The sequence below is a fragment of the Bombina bombina genome, chromosome 12 (assembly GCF_027579735.1).
Source record: "Bombina bombina isolate aBomBom1 chromosome 12, aBomBom1.pri, whole genome shotgun sequence".
Taxonomy (NCBI): domain Eukaryota; kingdom Metazoa; phylum Chordata; class Amphibia; order Anura; family Bombinatoridae; genus Bombina; species Bombina bombina.
The window spans coordinates 32,417,676-32,434,916 of record NC_069510.1 but is presented as its reverse complement, the minus strand read 5'-3'; the positions used below and the strand labels follow the sequence as shown (position 1 = coordinate 32,434,916).

The 17,241-nt window shown below is 40.9% G+C and overlaps 1 protein-coding gene across 2 annotated transcripts in view; it reads right to left on the bottom strand.

Annotated features, from left to right (window-relative positions):
- CAMSAP1 (calmodulin regulated spectrin associated protein 1) overlaps positions 1-17,241 on the bottom strand; it is a 139,479-nt gene that overhangs the window by 87,210 nt on the left and 35,028 nt on the right. For both annotated transcript variants that reach the window (XM_053695738.1, XM_053695739.1), the window contains exon 3: positions 1,717-1,979. In XM_053695738.1, coding sequence (XP_053551713.1) covers positions 1,717-1,979 — 263 coding nt within the window. The remainder of the gene's footprint in view (positions 1-1,716; positions 1,980-17,241) is intronic.

Below are 17,241 nucleotides of genomic sequence, written 5' to 3'. Positions count from 1 at the left end.
CAGCAATGGAAGAATTAGTTACCGCATCTGGCCAAATGGGAAAAGCCCAGGTACCTCGTCAAGGTTTCTTCCAAATAGACCTGGGTCCCTAAACAGCCACACAATGCAGGCTCACAATCAAACAACTGTGAAAAAATGGAGGGTGCACAGGCTTATGTAATTTCCCAAACATATACAAAACATGGGTGGGGTCAGCACTCTCAGGCTGGACCGGGTACACATCCCATGACCCTGCAACATGCACAGCCCTGGGTGCAAACCAGCACTCTCAGGAAGCTGCACTGTTACCAGAGCCACAGGCAGTTAACCCCAGTCACTTAGAAACACCCAGCACTCACCAGCACTCACCAGCTAGCTCACAGCTAAGATAAAATCACAACTTGAAAGGTTAGTTACCGCATCTGGCCAAATGGGAAAGCTCAGGCACCACGTCAAGGTCCTTTCCACTGCCTGAGTCCCTAACACAGCCACACCATCATGCGAGCTCACAAAGCCAAACAAACTGAGAACAAAGAAGGGGTGCACAGGTGCATGTAATCACCCAGAGAAAATACAAAACATGGAAGGGAACTGCACTCCAAGACCAGACCAGGTACACATCCTGTGACTCAGCAACATCCAGCCCTGGGTGCTAAATAGCACTCCAAAAAAGCTGTGATGTCACCCGCTTGTTTCTTGCACCCATTCCGGACTGGGGGTTAACTGCCTGTGGCTCTGGTGACATCACAGCTTTTTTGGAGTGCTATTTAGCACCCAGGGCCAGCCGGACGGAATTATGAAGCAGCCGGGTGAATGCATTGTAATACTTATTATACTTGTAATAGTTTAACATTTTCTGCTATACAAAGCACAGCTTAATTGCATCATTTAACAAAAAATACATGCGTGGATACTTTGTGCAATAAACGGCAAACATTTCATGGATCAAACTGTGCCATTCATCATTGATTTTGCAACACCAAATACATTTTGATGTTTGTTGTAAAATTCTGTGAGTGCTCCCTTCGTATTTTGGCTACCTATTCCATCAGCACCCAGGTGGCAGACTAAAAAGAGGGCAGATTTGCAGCATGTTTTACAAAGTATTTATATTATAGATATAGACACACATCACACACACACCTTGCCCCTATATGCAATCATATATCTGTAAATCCTCTAAAACACAGTATGAACCAGAACTGCTGACTTATTGATTCCAGCTGCATAATTAAATTAAGGGAGGAATGTTATTAAATAAACAAGAAACATCAAGTGACTGAATAGTCATCCTAAGCTGGGCATTTTTTACTCTCTATTTTTAATGTATTTTTTTGTTTCTCAACATTTAACTATAGATTTGTATGTTTAAAGTAAAAAAAAAAAAAAATGTATTCTTCATATGTCAATTTGTCAAGGCCTACAGCAATCTCACTGCACTGTGTGCAAATGTAATTTATAGATTATATTGATTAGTTGCAGGAGTCACTTGTCTCAGATCGTCGACACAAAAGGACAAAGGATTCAACAGTTTGGTGTTTAAAGATAAACAAAAATGGGTTAATTTCTCTTTAGAATCCAAACTAAACATTATCCTGAGCATTTATGCAAAAGCTATAAATAATCTATTGTGAACTTTGGACAAATTTTTTTTAAAGATTACAAAAAGGTGCAAATACAATTGACTCCACTATGAAATAATTGATTTTTTTTTTTTTTTTTTTTTTAAGAACAGACCATTTTGATTGGAGAACAGCAGAGGTCAGATTCAGACACCGGTGCATCCTCACTCTCCATGACGTAAATTCCTTTTCGAGATAAAGCTTGAATGACGGGCTGGTGTCCCTGCAATGCCGCCACCTGGTCCCCTTTCAAAATCAGGCTGCAGACGCGGCAGTACAGCTCGCTGGAGAGAAGCAGCTTGATGACCGGTGGTTTAATGTGCTCCTGCTCATACTGATCTATGTAAAATGGGTCTTTTAACTCCTCTGGGACATTTTCTGCAACAAAGCAAAAAAAAAAAAAACAGTTACACATGTGAGACATACAAATTTCATGACTTTCATATCATTTTAAATCGTTGCCGTGTTATCTTTTTAACCTCAAAAACTTTTAGAATTATAGGGCTTCTTTTATTATTACATAAATGATAATAATGAAAAAAAAATCTGTTTGTTCTTTTCTTCCATATGTGCATTTCCCTGCCCACTAATAGGGCATTAGTAGTTATACCGGTTAGCCAATCATTTCTGCTGGAATAAATCGTTTTAACCTTTAAACTTTAGCTCCGAAGGACGGAATACAACGTCCTAACTGCTTGGCTTTCCTGAAGCCACTGGCGCTTCCCTGATGGGATCGTGGTCTGGAGGGCGTGCCTAGCATCATAGGGACGCCCCCCTGACATGATCCCATCATTGAAATCTCGTGATCACGTGCACGATCGCGAGATTTTAATTTGTTTACATCGGAACAGTTGTTCCGATGTAAACACATTAACCCCGGCACGAAAGGGTTAAAAACAGGTTTAACAATTTTCCATGACAAAAAGTGGTGTTTTTTTGTATCAACATATTCTCAAAAAAAAAAATTTTGTCTGCACAATTAATAAAGTGAAGGAACAATTCATATAATTAGTTACTATAAAAATAGGAGTAAAAAAGTTGCAATTTTGTTTTACTAGACCACATGTTAGTGATTATAAACTTTGGCACTTTAATCCACAGTATATACAATTATTCTTATAAACAGGGGCACTTTCATTCATTAAAATATTAAAAACACGCTTCCTGAATGAAAGTGCCCATTTTATAAATAATTTTATATACAGAGGATTAAAAGGGACATTATACACTCATTTTTTCTTTGCATAAATGTTTTGTAGATGATCTTTTTATAAAGCCCATGAAGTTTTTTTTTTAAATAAATGTATAGTTTTGCTTATTTTTAAATAACATTGCTCTGATTTTCAGACTCCTAACCAAGCCCCAAAGTTTTATGTGAATACCGTCAGCTACCTTCTCCAGCTTGCTGCTGTTTGTGTAAAGGGTCTTTTCATATACAAAAGAAGGGGGAAGGGGGGGGTCTTATTTGCCACTTGCAGTGGGCTTTCCAGCTGCCTTTTCAACAGAGCCAAACTGACAGCTTCTAAGTAAGTTTTTAAACAGTTTTATACTGGATTTTTATATCAGTATCTGTGCATCTTATTCTTTATAGTAGTGTCTATTTCATGCAGTTATATGAAAATGAGTGTATACTGTCCCTTTAATATCATTCACTTTAAAACTTTTAGAAATCCACAAGCTTCAAAAGGGACATTAAAAAGGGACAGTAAAGTCAAAATTAATTTTGAGAACTTTAATGATTCAGATAGAGCATGCAATTTTAAACAAATTTCCAATTTACTTCTGTTAACAAATTTGCTTTGTTCTCTTGGTATATTTTGTTGAAGAGTAAAACGGGGTAGGCTCATAAGAGCTCAGGAGTGTGCACGTGTCTTTAGCACTTTATGGCTGCAGTGTTTTGCAACATTATTTGTAGCTTTGTTATACAATGCTGCCATTGATTTCTAAAGACACATGCACACTCCTGAGCTCGTATGAGCCTACTTAGATTTACTCTTCAATAAAAGATACCTAGAGAAGTAGACAAATTTGATTACAGAGGTAAATTGGAAAGTTGTTTGAAATTGCATGATCTATCTGAATCATAAAAGTTTAAATTTTTACTTTACCGTCCCTTTAAGATGAAAAATAAATGACACAGCACATACATTGTGACCAACCAGCTACTGTAAAATGTATATAGCTTTTTATAAATATTAATAAATGTTATGTTGCTGATACAGGAAAACCAGATAATATTTGTCTGCGATGTTAGGGGATGCCAAGAGCTGCTATTGCCCATAACAACAACAATAAATCTACAAACATCAAAGAACATTTTACAGGTATTGGATATTTTGTATATATTTCAGATATAAAAATGGCAACCATCTCCCTAAAGTATTTATCATAGAAGGCTCTCTATCTTATAGCCAGTACACACAACACTGATATACTAGGCATATGTCTAAAGAACCAACTGTCAGTTACTCTAAGGGCTGAGAAACACGTTGTGTAGAGTTGATTTATATGTACACACCATGAACCGGTTTATAATATATTTATTATTATAATTATTCTTTATATCTAAAGCGCCAACAGATTTTGAAGCTGTCCATGGGTACAAAAATAAAAATACAGTACAATATAAAAGACACCAGACAAAGTTTAACAAACAAGTTCCCGTGAGAACTTGCAATCTAGATGGGTAGGAGGGTGAGAAACAGGAGGTGGGGACTGCAAAGGTGAGAATGATGTTAGTGTGGAGTTAGATGGGGGCAGCAATTAGGCAAGTGTAATTCATATGTTACTGATTTGGAGATAGGCTTCCATGAACAGAAAGGTCTTTATGGAGCGTTTAAAGGAGGAAAGGTTAGGGGAGAGTCTGACAGCTCTAGGAAGTTCATTCCAGATGGTTGGTGCCGCACGAGAGAAGTCCTGTAGCCTAGCATGGGAGGAGGTGATGGAAGAAGATGCAAGGAGCAGGTCATTGTTGGATCTTAGGGGGCGGGCTGGAGTATATTTGTTGATGAGTGAGGACAGGTGGGGGGGGGGGCTGCGTTGGTAAGGGCTTTGTAGGTCAGGATGAGAATTTTGAATTTAATTCTACTGTGGATGGGTAGCCAGTGAAGGGACTCGCAGAGAGGTGCAGCAGATACAGAGCGTCAGGAGAGGTGGATTAGCCTAGCAGAGGCATTTAGGATGGATTGAAGAGGGGAGAGGCGGGAGAGAGGGAGGCCAGCTGGTAGGTTATTACAGTAGTCAAGTTGGGAGATTACCAGGGAGTGGATTAGCTGTTTAGTAGTTTTTAGCATTAAGAAACGGATGGATTTTGGAGATATTGCGTAGGAAGTTACGACAGGAGGAAGAGAGCAATTGGATGTGGGGTATGAAGGACAGATTGGAGTCAAGTGTAACTCCTAGGAAGCTGACTTGGGGTGATGGGGAGATAGTGGTGTCACCAACAGTGATTGAAAAGTTAGGAACCGGGGTAGAATTAGAGGGGGGGGATTAGAAGGAGTTCAGTCTTGGACATAATGATTTTTAGGTGGTGAGAGGATATCCAAGAAGAAATGCCAGATAAGCAGACACTGATGTGAGAAAGGACAGCAGGAGAGAGTGAAGGGGTGGATAGGTAGATCTGAGTATCATCAGCATAGAGGTGGTAGTTGAAGCCATAGCTACTGATAAGTTTACCCAGTGAGGAAGTATAAATAGAGAAGAGTAGAGTAACCAGAACAGAGCCTTGAGGTACCCCAACAGACAGAGGCAATGGAGAGGAGTCGGCACCTCCAGAAAAGGAGACAGAAAAGGACCTATTAGAGAGATAAGAGTGGACCCAGGAAAGTGAGGTGTCAGAGAGCCCAAGGGAGCTGAGAGTCCGTAGGAGAAGGGGATGGTCAACGGTGACAAAGGCACCAGACAAATCAAGTAAGATAAGTATTGAGTAGTGGCCGTTTTTTCTAGCAGAAAGAAGATCATTGGTAACCTTGGTGAGGGCAGTCTCAGTTGAGTGTTGGGAGCGGAAGCCAGATTGCAAGGGGTCGAGTAGTGAGTTGGAGGACAAGAAGTGGGTTAAGCGATCGAAGACTAGTTTTTCCAGGACTTTTGAAGCTAGCGGAAGCAGTGATATGGGGCGGTAGTTTGCAGGAGAATTGGGGACGAGGGAGGGTTGTTTGAAGGAAGATGGGAATGAACCGGTAGTAAGGGATAGGTTGAATATGTAAGAGCTGGAGTGAGGGTAGAAGACAGAGAAGGTATTAGATGTGAAGGGATGGGGTCAAGTGGGCAGGTAGTGAGGTGTGGGGAAGAGGATAGGGAACTCACTTCATTCTCAGTGGTAGGGTGGAAGGTGCTGAGAGTGGTGGAGGGGGTTGCCGGGGGCGGAGATGGAAGGTTGCAGTCTTGTGTTGGGATATTACTTTGGATGGTAATTATTTTGTTGAAAAAGTAGTCTGCCAGGTCTTGAGCACTAAAGGCAGATGAAGGGGGTGGTGCAGGTGGATAAAGGAGAGTTTTGAAAATGGAAAAGAGACGTTTAGGGTTTGAGGCATGAGTAGATATAAGAGCAGATCAGTAGGTTTGCTTGGCTAAGTGAAGGGCAGAGGAGTAAGAATAAAAATTGAACTTATAGTGGAGGAAATCTGATTCAGAGCGGGATTTCCTCCAGGCACGTTTAGCAGCACGGGAGCATTTTTGCAGGTAGCGTGTTTGCTTGTTAGTTATATTGTTACTTAACCCCTTAACGACTGAGGACGTGCAGGGTACGTCCTCAGAAAAAAGGCAGTTAATGCCTGAGAACGTACCCTGCACGTCCTCAGTGTGGAAAGCAGCTGGAAGCGATCCTGCTCGCTTCCAGATGCCTCGATATGGAGGCATCCTGCAATAACCTTTTTAAGTCATCCGGTGCAGAGAGAGCCACTCTGTGGCCCTCTCTGCACCGGAGATCGGTGGCTACCTGCGTTGGTGGGTGGGAGCCGGACCGGGAGGCGGGTGGCGGCCATCGATGGCCATGTGGATGTGAAGGGGGGCGGGATCGTGGGCGGGGGTGGCTGGGGGCGCGCGCGCGTGCACGGGAGGGTGGGGGCGGGCGCGTGCACGGGGAGGGAGCGGGTGGGAACCGCTACACTGCAGAAAATGGGGAAATAAAAAATATATAAAAAAATAAAATTGAAACAATCAGCAAGGTGGTGGGGGTTTGTCTGTGGGGGGTGGGGGGGGGGAAGCTACACTACAGAAAAAAAACAAAAAAACAAAAAAAAAAAGCACTTTTTATTGTAAACTGGGTACTGGCAGACAGCTGCCAGTACCCAAGATGGCCCCCATTAAGGCAGAGGGGAGGGTTAGAGAGCGGTTTTGGGGGGGATCAGGGAGGTTGGGGGCTAAGGGGGGGATCCTACACAGTAGCATATGTAAATATGCTATAAAAAAAAACAGAATTTATGTTTACCTGATAAATTACTTTCTCCAACGGTGTGTCCGGTCCACGGCGTCATCCTTACTCGTGGGATATTCTCTTCCCCAACAGGAAATGGCAAAGAGCCCAGCAAAGCTGGTCACATGATCCCTCCTAGGCTCCGCCTTCCCCAGTCATTCGACCGACGTAAAGGAGGAATATTTGCATAGGAGAAATCATATGATACCGTGGTGACTGTAGTTAAAGAAAATAAATCATCAGACCTGATTAAAAAACCAGGGCGGCCGTGGACCGGACACACCGTTGGAGAAAGTAATTTATCAGGTAAACATAAATTCTGTTTTCTCCAACATAGGTGTGTCCGGTCCACTGCGTCATCCTTACTTGTGGGAACCAATACCAAAGCTTTAGGACACGGATGATGGGAGGGAGCAAATCAGGTCACCTAGATGGAAGGCACCACGGTTTGCAAAACCTTTCTCCCAAAAATAGCCTCAGAAGAAGCAAAAGTATCAAATTTGTAAAATTTGGTAAAAGTGTGCAGTGAAGACCAAGTCGCTGCCTTACATATCTGATCAACAGAAGCCTCGTTCTTAAAGGCCCATGTGGAAGCCACGGCCCTAGTGGAATGAGCTGTGATTCTTTCAGGAGGCTGCCGTCCGGCAGTCTCATAAGCCAATCTGATGATGATTTTAAGCCAAAAAGATAGAGAGGTAGAAGTTGCTTTTTGACCTCTCCTTTTACCAGAATAAACAACAAACAAGGAAGATGTTTGACTGAAATCCTTTGTAGCATCTAAATAGAATTTTAGAGCACGGACAACGTCCAAATTGTGTAACAAACGTTCCTTCTATGAAACTGGATTCGGACACAAAGAAGGTACAACTATCTCCTGGTTAATATTTTTGTTGGAAACAACCTTCGGAAGAAAACCAGGCTCAGTACGTAAAAACCACCTTATCTGCATGGACCAGATAGGGCGGAGAACACTGCAGAGCAGATAACTCAGAAACTCTTCTAGCGGAAGAAATTGCAACCTAAAACAAAACTTTCCAAGATAATAACTTAATATCTACGGAATGTAAGGGTTCAAACGGAACCCCTTGAAAAACTGAAAGAACTAGATTAAGACTCCAGGGAAGAGTCAAAGGTCTGTAAACAGGCTTGATTCTAACCAGAGCCTGAACAAACGCTTAAACGTCTGGCACAGCTGCCAGCCTTTTGTGAAGTAAAACAGATAAAGCAGAGATCTGTCCCTTCAGAGAACTCGCAGAAAATCCTTTCTCCAAACCTTCTTGTAGAAAGGAAAGAATCTTAGGAATTTTTATCTTGTTCCATGGGAATCCTTTAGATTCACACCAACAGATATATTTTTTCCATATATTATGGTAAATTTTTCTAGTTACAGGCTTTCTAGCCTGAATAAGAGTATCTATTACAGAATCTGAAAACCCACGCTTTGATAAAATCAAGCGTTCAAACTCCAAGCAGTCAGTTGGAGGAAAACCAGATTCGGATGTTCGAATGGACCCTGAATAAGAAGGTCCTGTCTCAAAGGTAGCTTCCATGGTGGAGCCGATGACACATTCACCAGGTCTGCATACCAAGTCCTGCGTGGCCACACAGGAACTATCAAGGTCACCGAAGCCCTCTCCAGATTGATCCTGGCTACCAGCCTGGGAATGAGAGGAAACGGTGGGAATACATAAGCTAGGTTGAAGATCCAAGGTGCTACTATTGTATCCAATAGAGTCGCCTTGGGATCCCTGGATTTGGACCCGTAACAAGGGACCATGAAGTTCTGACGAGAGGCCATCAGAACCATGTCTGGAATGCCCCATAATTGAGTTATTTGGGCAAAGATTTCCAGATGGAGTTCCCACTCCCCCGGATGCTCCTCCATCGCCAGGGAACTCCTTGTTACCCCCTGATGGTTGATATATGTAACAGTCGTCATGATGTCTGATTGAAACCTTATGAATTTGGCCTTTGCTAGTCGAGGCCAAGCCTTGAGAGCATTGAATATCGCTCTCAGTTCCATTATGTTTATCGGGAGAAGAGAGTCTTCCCGAAACCATAGACCCTGAGTTTTCAGGGGTTCCCAGACCGCGCCCCAGCCCACCAGACTGGCGTCGGTCGTGACAATGACCTATTCTGGTCTGCGGAAGCTCATTCCCTGTGACAGGTTGTCCAGGGTCAGCCACCAACGGAGTGAATCTCTGGTTATTTGATCTACTTGTATCGTCGGAGACAAGTCTGTATAATCCCCATTCCACTGTCTGAGCATGCACAGGTGCAATGGTCTTAGATGAATTCGTGCAAAAGGAACTATGTCCATTGCCGCAACCATCAAACCTATTACTTCCATGGACTGCGCTATGGAAGGAAGAAGAACAGAATGAAGTACCTGACAAGAGCTTAGAAGTTTTGATTTTCTGGCCTCTGTCAGAAAAACCTTCATTTCTAAGGAAACTATTATTGTTCCCAAGAAGGGAACTCTTGTTGACGGGGACAGAGAACTTTTTTCTATGTTCACTTTCCACCTGTGAGATCTGAGAAAGGCTAGGACAATGTCCGTATGAGCCCTTGCTTTTGACAGAGACGACACTTGAATCAGGATGTCGTCCACGTAAGGTACTACTGTAATGCCCCTTGGTCTTAGCACCGCTAGAAGGGACCCTAGTACCCTTGTGAAAATCCTTGGAGCAGTGGCTAATCCGAATGGAAGTGCCACAGGTAATGCTTGTCCAGAAAGACGAACCTTAGGAACCGAAAATGTTCCTTGTGGATAGGAATACGTAGGTACGCATCCTTTAAGTCCACCGTGGTCATGAATTGACCTTCCTGGATGGTAGGAAGGATCGTTTGAATGGTTTCCATTTTGAATGATGAAACCCTTAGAAACTTGTTTAGAATCTTGAGATCTAAAATAGGTCTGAATGTTCCCTCTTTTTTGGGAATTATGAACAGGTTGGAGTAAAAACCCATCCCTTGTTCTCCTAATGGAACAGGATGAATCACTCCCATGCTTAACAGGTCTTCTACACAGTGTAAGAATGCCTGTTCGAAGATAATTGAGACCCGTGGAACCTTCCCCTTGGGGGTAGTTCCCTGAATTCCAGGAGATAACCTTGAGAAACTATTTCTAGCGCCCAAGGATCCTGAACATCTCTTGCCCCAGCCTGAGCAAAGAGAGAAAGTCTGCCCCCCACCAGATCCTTCCCAGATCGGGGGCCAACACTTCACGCTGTTTTGGTAGCAGTGGCAGGTGACTTGGCCTGCTTACCCTTGTTCCAGCCTTGCATCGGCCTCCAGGCTGGCTTGGTTTGAGAAGTATTACCCTCTTGCTTAGAGGGTGTAGAATTTGAGGCTGGTCCGTTTCTGCGAAAGGGACGAAAATTTGGCCTCTTTTTAGCCTTAAAAGACCTATCCAGAGGAAGGGCGTTGCCCTTTCCCCCAGTGATGTCTGAAATAATCTCTTTCAAGTCAGGGTCAAACAGTGTTTTACCCTTGAAAGGGATGTTAAGCAAAAGCGCTCTGCGCGCCACGATAGCAAACCCTGAATTATTCGCCGCTAATCTAGCTAATTGCAAAGCGGCATCTAAAATAAAAAAGAGTTAGCCAATTTAAGAGCTTGAACTCTGTCCAAAACCTCCTCGTACGAAGATTCTTTATTGAGCGACTTTTCTAGTTCTTCGAACCAGAAACACGCAGCTGTAGTGACAGGAACAATGCATGAAATTGGTTGTAGAAGGTAACCTTGCTGAACAAACATCTTTTTAAGCAAACCCTCTAACCTTTAATCCATAGGATCTCGAAAGCACAACTATCTTCTATAGGAATAGAAGTGCGTTTGTTTAGAGTAGAAACCGCCCCCTCGACCTTGGGGACTGTATGCTATAAGTCCTTTCTGGGGTCGACTATAGGAACTAATTTCTTAAATATAGGGGGAGGACAAAAGGTATGCCGGGCCTTTCCCACTCCTTATTTACTATGTCCGCCCCCCGCTTGGGTATAGGAAAAACATCGGGGGGCACCGGAACCTCTAGGAACTTGTCCATCTTACCTAATTTCTCTGGAATGACCAAATTGTCACAATCATCCAGAGTAGATAATACCTCCTTAAGTAGTGCGTGGAGATGTTGAAATTTAAATTTAAAAGTTACAATATCAGGTTCTGCTTGTTGAGAAATTTTCCCTGAATCTGAAATTTCTCCCTCAGACAAAACCTCCCTCCTGGCCCCTTCAGATAGGTGTGAGGGTATGTCAGAACAGATATCATCAGCGTCCTCTTGCTCTTCAGTGTTTAAAACAGAGCAATCACGCTTTCTCTGATAAGTAGGCATTTTGGAAAAAATGCATGCAATAGAATTATCCATTACAGCCATTAATTGTTGTATGGTAATAAGTATTGGCGCACTAGATGTACTAGGGGCCTCTTGTGTGGGCAAAACTGGTGTAGACACAGAAGGGGATGATGCAGTACCATGCTTACTCCCCTCATTAGAGGAATCATCTTGGGCAATATCATATCTATGGCATTATTATCCCTACTTTGTTTGGACATTATGACACAAATATATCACATATATTTAAATGGGGAGACACATTGGCTTTCATACATATAGAACATCGTTATCTGATGGTTCAGACATGTTAAACAGGCTTAAACTTGTCAACAAAGCACAAAAAATGTTTTACAATAAAACCGTTACTGTCCCTTTAAATTTCAAACTGAACACACTTTATTACTGAATATGTGAAAAAGTATGAAGGAATTGTTCAAATTTCACCAAAATTTCACCACAGTAACTTAAAGCCTTAAAAGTATTGCACACCAAATTTGAAAGCTTTAACCCTTAAAATAACGGAACCGGAGCCGTTTTTACATTTAACCCCTATACAGTCCCAGGTATCTGCTTTGCTGAGACCCAACCAAGCCCAGAGGGGAATACGATACCAAATGATGCCTTCTATAAGCTTTTTCAGTGGTTCTTAGCTCCTCACACATGCATCTGCATGCCATGCTTTCCAAAAACAACTGCGCATTAGAGGCGCGAAAATGAGGCTCTGTCTATGACTAGAAAAGGCCCCCAGTGAAAAAGGTGTCCAATACAGTGCCTGCCGTTTTTATTAAAACAATCCCCAAGATTTAACAACTATTAAAAGTAATAATCTGCCAAATATACTTAGTAAAGTAATCGTTTTAGCCCAGAAAAATGTCTACCAGTTTTTTAAGCCCTAATGAAGCCCTTTATTCTTTTACTTAAACTAAGAAAATGGCTTACCGGTTCCCATAGGGAAAATGACAGCTTCCAGCATTACCGAGTCTTGTTAGAAATGTGTCATACCTCAAGCAGCAAAAGTCTGCTCACTGTTTCCCCCAACTGAAGTTAATTCCTCTCAACAGTCCTGTGTGGAAACAGCCATCGATTTTAGTAACAGTTGCTAAAATCAATTTCCTCTTACAAACAGAAATCTTCATCTCTTTCCTGTTTCAGAGTAAATAGTACATACCAGCACTATTTTAAAATAACAAACTCTTGATTGAAGAATAAAAACTACATTTAAACACCAAAAAACTCAGCCATCTCCGTGGAGATGTTGCCTGTACAACGGCAAAGAGAATGACTGGGGAAGGCGGAGCCTAGGAGGGATCATGTGACCAGCTTTGCTGGGCTCTTTGCCATTTCCTGTTGGGGAAGAGAATATCCCACGAGTAAGGATGACGCCGTGGACCGGACACACCTATGTTGGAGAAAATTTCATTTTTTTTTTAAAACCCTTTTATTTTAGTACTGGCAGACTTTCTGCCAGTACTTAAGATGGCGGGGACAATTGTGGGGTGGGGGAGGGAAGGGAGCTGTTTGGGAGGGATCAGGGGGTGGGATGTGTCAGATGGGAGGCTGATCTCTACACTAAAGCTAAAATTAACCCTGCAAGCTCACTACAAACTCCCTAATTAACCCTTTCACTGCTAGCCATAATACACGTGTGAGGCGCAACAGGATTTAGTGGCCTTCTAATTACCAGAAAGCAACGCCAAAGTCATATATGTCTGCTATTTCTGAACAAAGGGGATCCCAGACAAGCATTTACAACCATTTGTGCCATAATTGCACAAGCTGTTTGTAAATGATTTCAGTGAGAAACCTAAAATTGTGAAAAATTTTACGTTTTTTTTAATTTGATCGCATTTGGCGGTGAAATGGTGGCATGAAATATACCAAAATGTGCCTAGATCAATACTTGGGGTTGTCTACTACACTACACTAAAGCTAAAATTAACCCTACAAGCTCCCTAAAAGCTCCCTAATTAACCCCTTAACTGCTGGGCATGATACACTTGTGGTGCGCAGTGGCATTTAGCGGCCTTCTAATTACCAAAAAGCAACGCCAAAGCCATATATGTGTGCTATTTCTGAACAAAGGGGATCCCAGAGAAGAATTTACAACCATTTATGCCATAATTGCACAAGCTGTTTGTAAATGATTTCAGTGAGAAACCTAAAGTTTGTGAAAAAATTTGTGAAAAAGTGAACAATTTTTTGTATTTGATCGCATTTGGCGGTGAAATGGTGGTATGAAATATACCAAAATTGGCCTAGATCAATACTTTGGGATGTCTACTAAAAAAAAATATATACATGTCAAGGGATATTCAGGGATTCCTGAAAGATATCAGTGTTCTAATGTAACTAGCGCTAATTTTGGAAAAAAATGGTTTGGAAATAGCAAAGTGCTACTTGTATTTATGGCCCTATAACTTGCAAAAAAAGCAAAGAACATGTAAACATTGGGTATTTCTAAACTCAGGACAAAATTTAGAAACTATTTAGCATGGGTGTTTTTTGGTGGTTTTAGATATGTAACAGATTTTGGGGGTCAAAGTTAGAAAAAGTGTGTTTTTTTCCATTTTTCCTCATATTTTATCATTTTTTTTTATAGTAAATTATAAGATATGATGAAAATAATGGTATCTTTAGAAAGTCCATTTAATGGCGAGAAAAACGGTATATAATATGTGTGGGTACAGTAAATGAGTAAGAAGAAAATTACAGCTAAACACAAACACCGCAAAAATGTAAAAATAGCCTTGGTCCCAAACGGACAGAAAATGGAAAAGTGCTCTGGTCACTAAGGGGTTAAAGGGACAGTCTAGTCCAAAATAAACTTTCTTGATTTAGATAGGGCATGTAATTTTAAACAATTTTCCAATTTACTTTTATCACCAATTTTGCTTTGTTCTCTTGGTATTCTTAGTTGAAAGCTTAACCTAGGAGGTTCATATGCTAATTTCTTAGACCTTAAAGGCCACCTCTTTTCAGAATGCATTTAACAGTTTTTCACCACTAGAGGGTGTTAGTTCATGTGTTTCATATAGATAACACTGTGCTCATGCACGTGAAGTTACCTGGGAGCCAGCACCGATTGGCTAAACTGCAAGTCTGTCAAAAGAACTGAAATAAAGGGGCAGTTTGCAGAGGCTTACAGACAAGATAATCACAGAGGTAAAAAGTATATAAATATAACAACTTTGTTGGTTATGCAAAACTGGGGAATGGGTAATAAAGGAAGTATCTATCTTTTAAAACAATACAAATTCTGGTGTAGACTGTCCTTTTAATGTCACCGAGCTGTTTCATCAAGTGATTGCAGCTAAGTCTAGAGTGATTTCCAGACCATGCATAGACCCTATTTGTTTGGTGTTTTGGCAGTAAGATTATCTATATTAGAAGAATAATTTTCTTCTTTGTGCACAGGATATGCTATGTGGCGCCCTCATTTTGTTTCCAAAACATACTATTGTGTTGGATTGAGTTATAGGTGGAAACTGTAAGGGCGACAAACATCCCTGTTTCTGTGACCTGATACCAGTTGAAAAGCTTAGTGGTATTTAGACTGACTCATCAGGTGCTACTATGGAGATATCCACTATCATAGCGAGATTTTGTTTAGCAATTTTTATTGTATTAATAATAATCTTGGATTTTTTTTTGTGGTCAAAGCTCAATATTTTTACGAGCAGGGTGGGCTATATTACCTTTACTAGATCAAGTTTGTCTTTCTAAGCTTTAGAATACTTATTGTAAATGGTACTATGAGGTTTATACACACAAAGAACAAAATAAATCATTTTACGTTCAATGTTCACATTCTCTGCAAAATGGTCAAGGTTTCTCACTATGTTTTTCTAACTAAAATGGACTTTGGCTCTATAGAAGCATTAGATGTGTTCAATGAGTATTGCTTCCTTTTTTTCTGTAAAATGTAAGTATATTCCATTAGAGTTTAAAACCTAAGAATTTTTTGGTGGAAAATTCACCATTAAATGTCTGTGGGAATATTTTTTGAGAAGTTATATGGAATGTCTTTCAGCAAGCATATAATATATACTAATGGTCTGTAGTAGCTGTACCATTTATCTGTATGCAATGTAGTAAATGGGGTTTCCTATAGCTTCTGAATCAGGTTTAGAGAAGAAGAAACTAAAACTACACAAATTTAAAAGGGAAACTTCACCCAAAAAATGTCTCTCCTTTAATTGTTCCCAATGATCCATTTTACCTGCTCGAGTATTTGAAATAGCCGATTTAGCCTGTGGGATCCCCACACTATGAAAGTTTCTTTACTGGAGTCTAGGCTATTGATAAGCCTAAGTAAACACATCCAGCAGAATAAAATACACTCCCAGTGGGGTGCAGGATAGTTAAAGGGACATTCTACATCAAAATTTTGTGTGGACTAACGTTTTTAATTTATTAAGTTACGCATGTAAGTGAATTGGTAAACTTATTGGAAGCGTGTGTATATATATTTTTTTAAATAATAAAGATGCAGTTTTTCACATTGCTCTCCAAACCCAAGCTGCTTGCTTAGAGACGATCGTCAACCCTGGCTTCCCTCTCCTTCCCCCTCCCTTCTCTAAGCCACTTGCCCCAGTCTCTCTCAACAAGTTTCTTGCGCCCCAGTGCGCATGTGAGGATTCCCCTGTGACGTCAACAATGACGTCTGTGGCACTGCAAGCATGATAAAAGCTTGTACACAGTGTATCTGCATGTAACTTGCCATCTCTTTTGATAGTGGCTCTAGGGTGCTTCCTAGTTCTGACTCCCCCTTCATCACCTCTGCGGCACTGCACTCTAGGGACCTCATTTATCCTGACTCTTTCTACATCACATCTTTAGCACTGCACTTAGGCGTGCTCCTTTATCTTAACTTTTCTTGTCATCTCTGCCCAAGATAATGTATCTCAAAAAGTAACATACTGGTCCAAGTACACACAAGCTGTATGCCTGTCACAAGCGCTTCTCTATAGTGAAAGCGCATGCACGATGGGTTGTTGTGACCAAGCGCGTCACTCAGTACGTACAAATGTGCGAAGAGAAAGCTGTAGCCGCGCAAGCTCCAGAACGTCAACACTAGGGCATGCATGCTTGTAATAGAGGCGTATAAAACAAAATTACCATACCCTACGCTATTGGACATGAGGTGTGCTGACATTGTGTGTTTGCTCGGCCCTACTAAGGGCAGAGTGTGGAGGCATCAACCAGAAGCTGCCCCTGTAAGGTAAAATATAATTTTTTTATTTAATAGCATAATTTAAACCCATGACCTTGTGATCAAGTTACATACTCACTGTGGATGTTTCCATTAGCATTATAAAAAGTTTTCTGCATACTGGCCCTTTAAGTAATAAAATGATAGTTTTCCCTTATTCTCATTAATTTATTGAGATTTGGGTTTCCAGACAAATATAAGATAAGGAAGCAAGTGTGTGTACACAGTGATAACATAATGAGATCTGACATTACCTTTAAGTTCAACCCATTGTAATAGGTTGTGGTTTAAAAGGCACAAAAACAGCTACTTCAGATACACAAATAAACCTGAAAATGCAGTTTCTCATAAATGTTATACTCTGCTGCTGGCGTAACAAGTAACTGAAACTATATATATATATTTTTATTTTTTTATTTTTTTTTATTACACAAAATATGAACACATTTCAAAAAGGATAAACTTTATTTCGGAATGCTACATTTAAACATACATAAACACAGAACCACACATTTAAAACATACAGACACAGTATATTGGAATAAGTCAAACTAAAAAGTGGAGAATTAACATCATCGACTTTTGAAGTGGGCGACTGAGCGCAGGGAATTTGAATTTCATATCTACATTAAAAAGTAAGTTATAGCGCAACTTCATTATAACTGATGAAAGAAACTACATCTA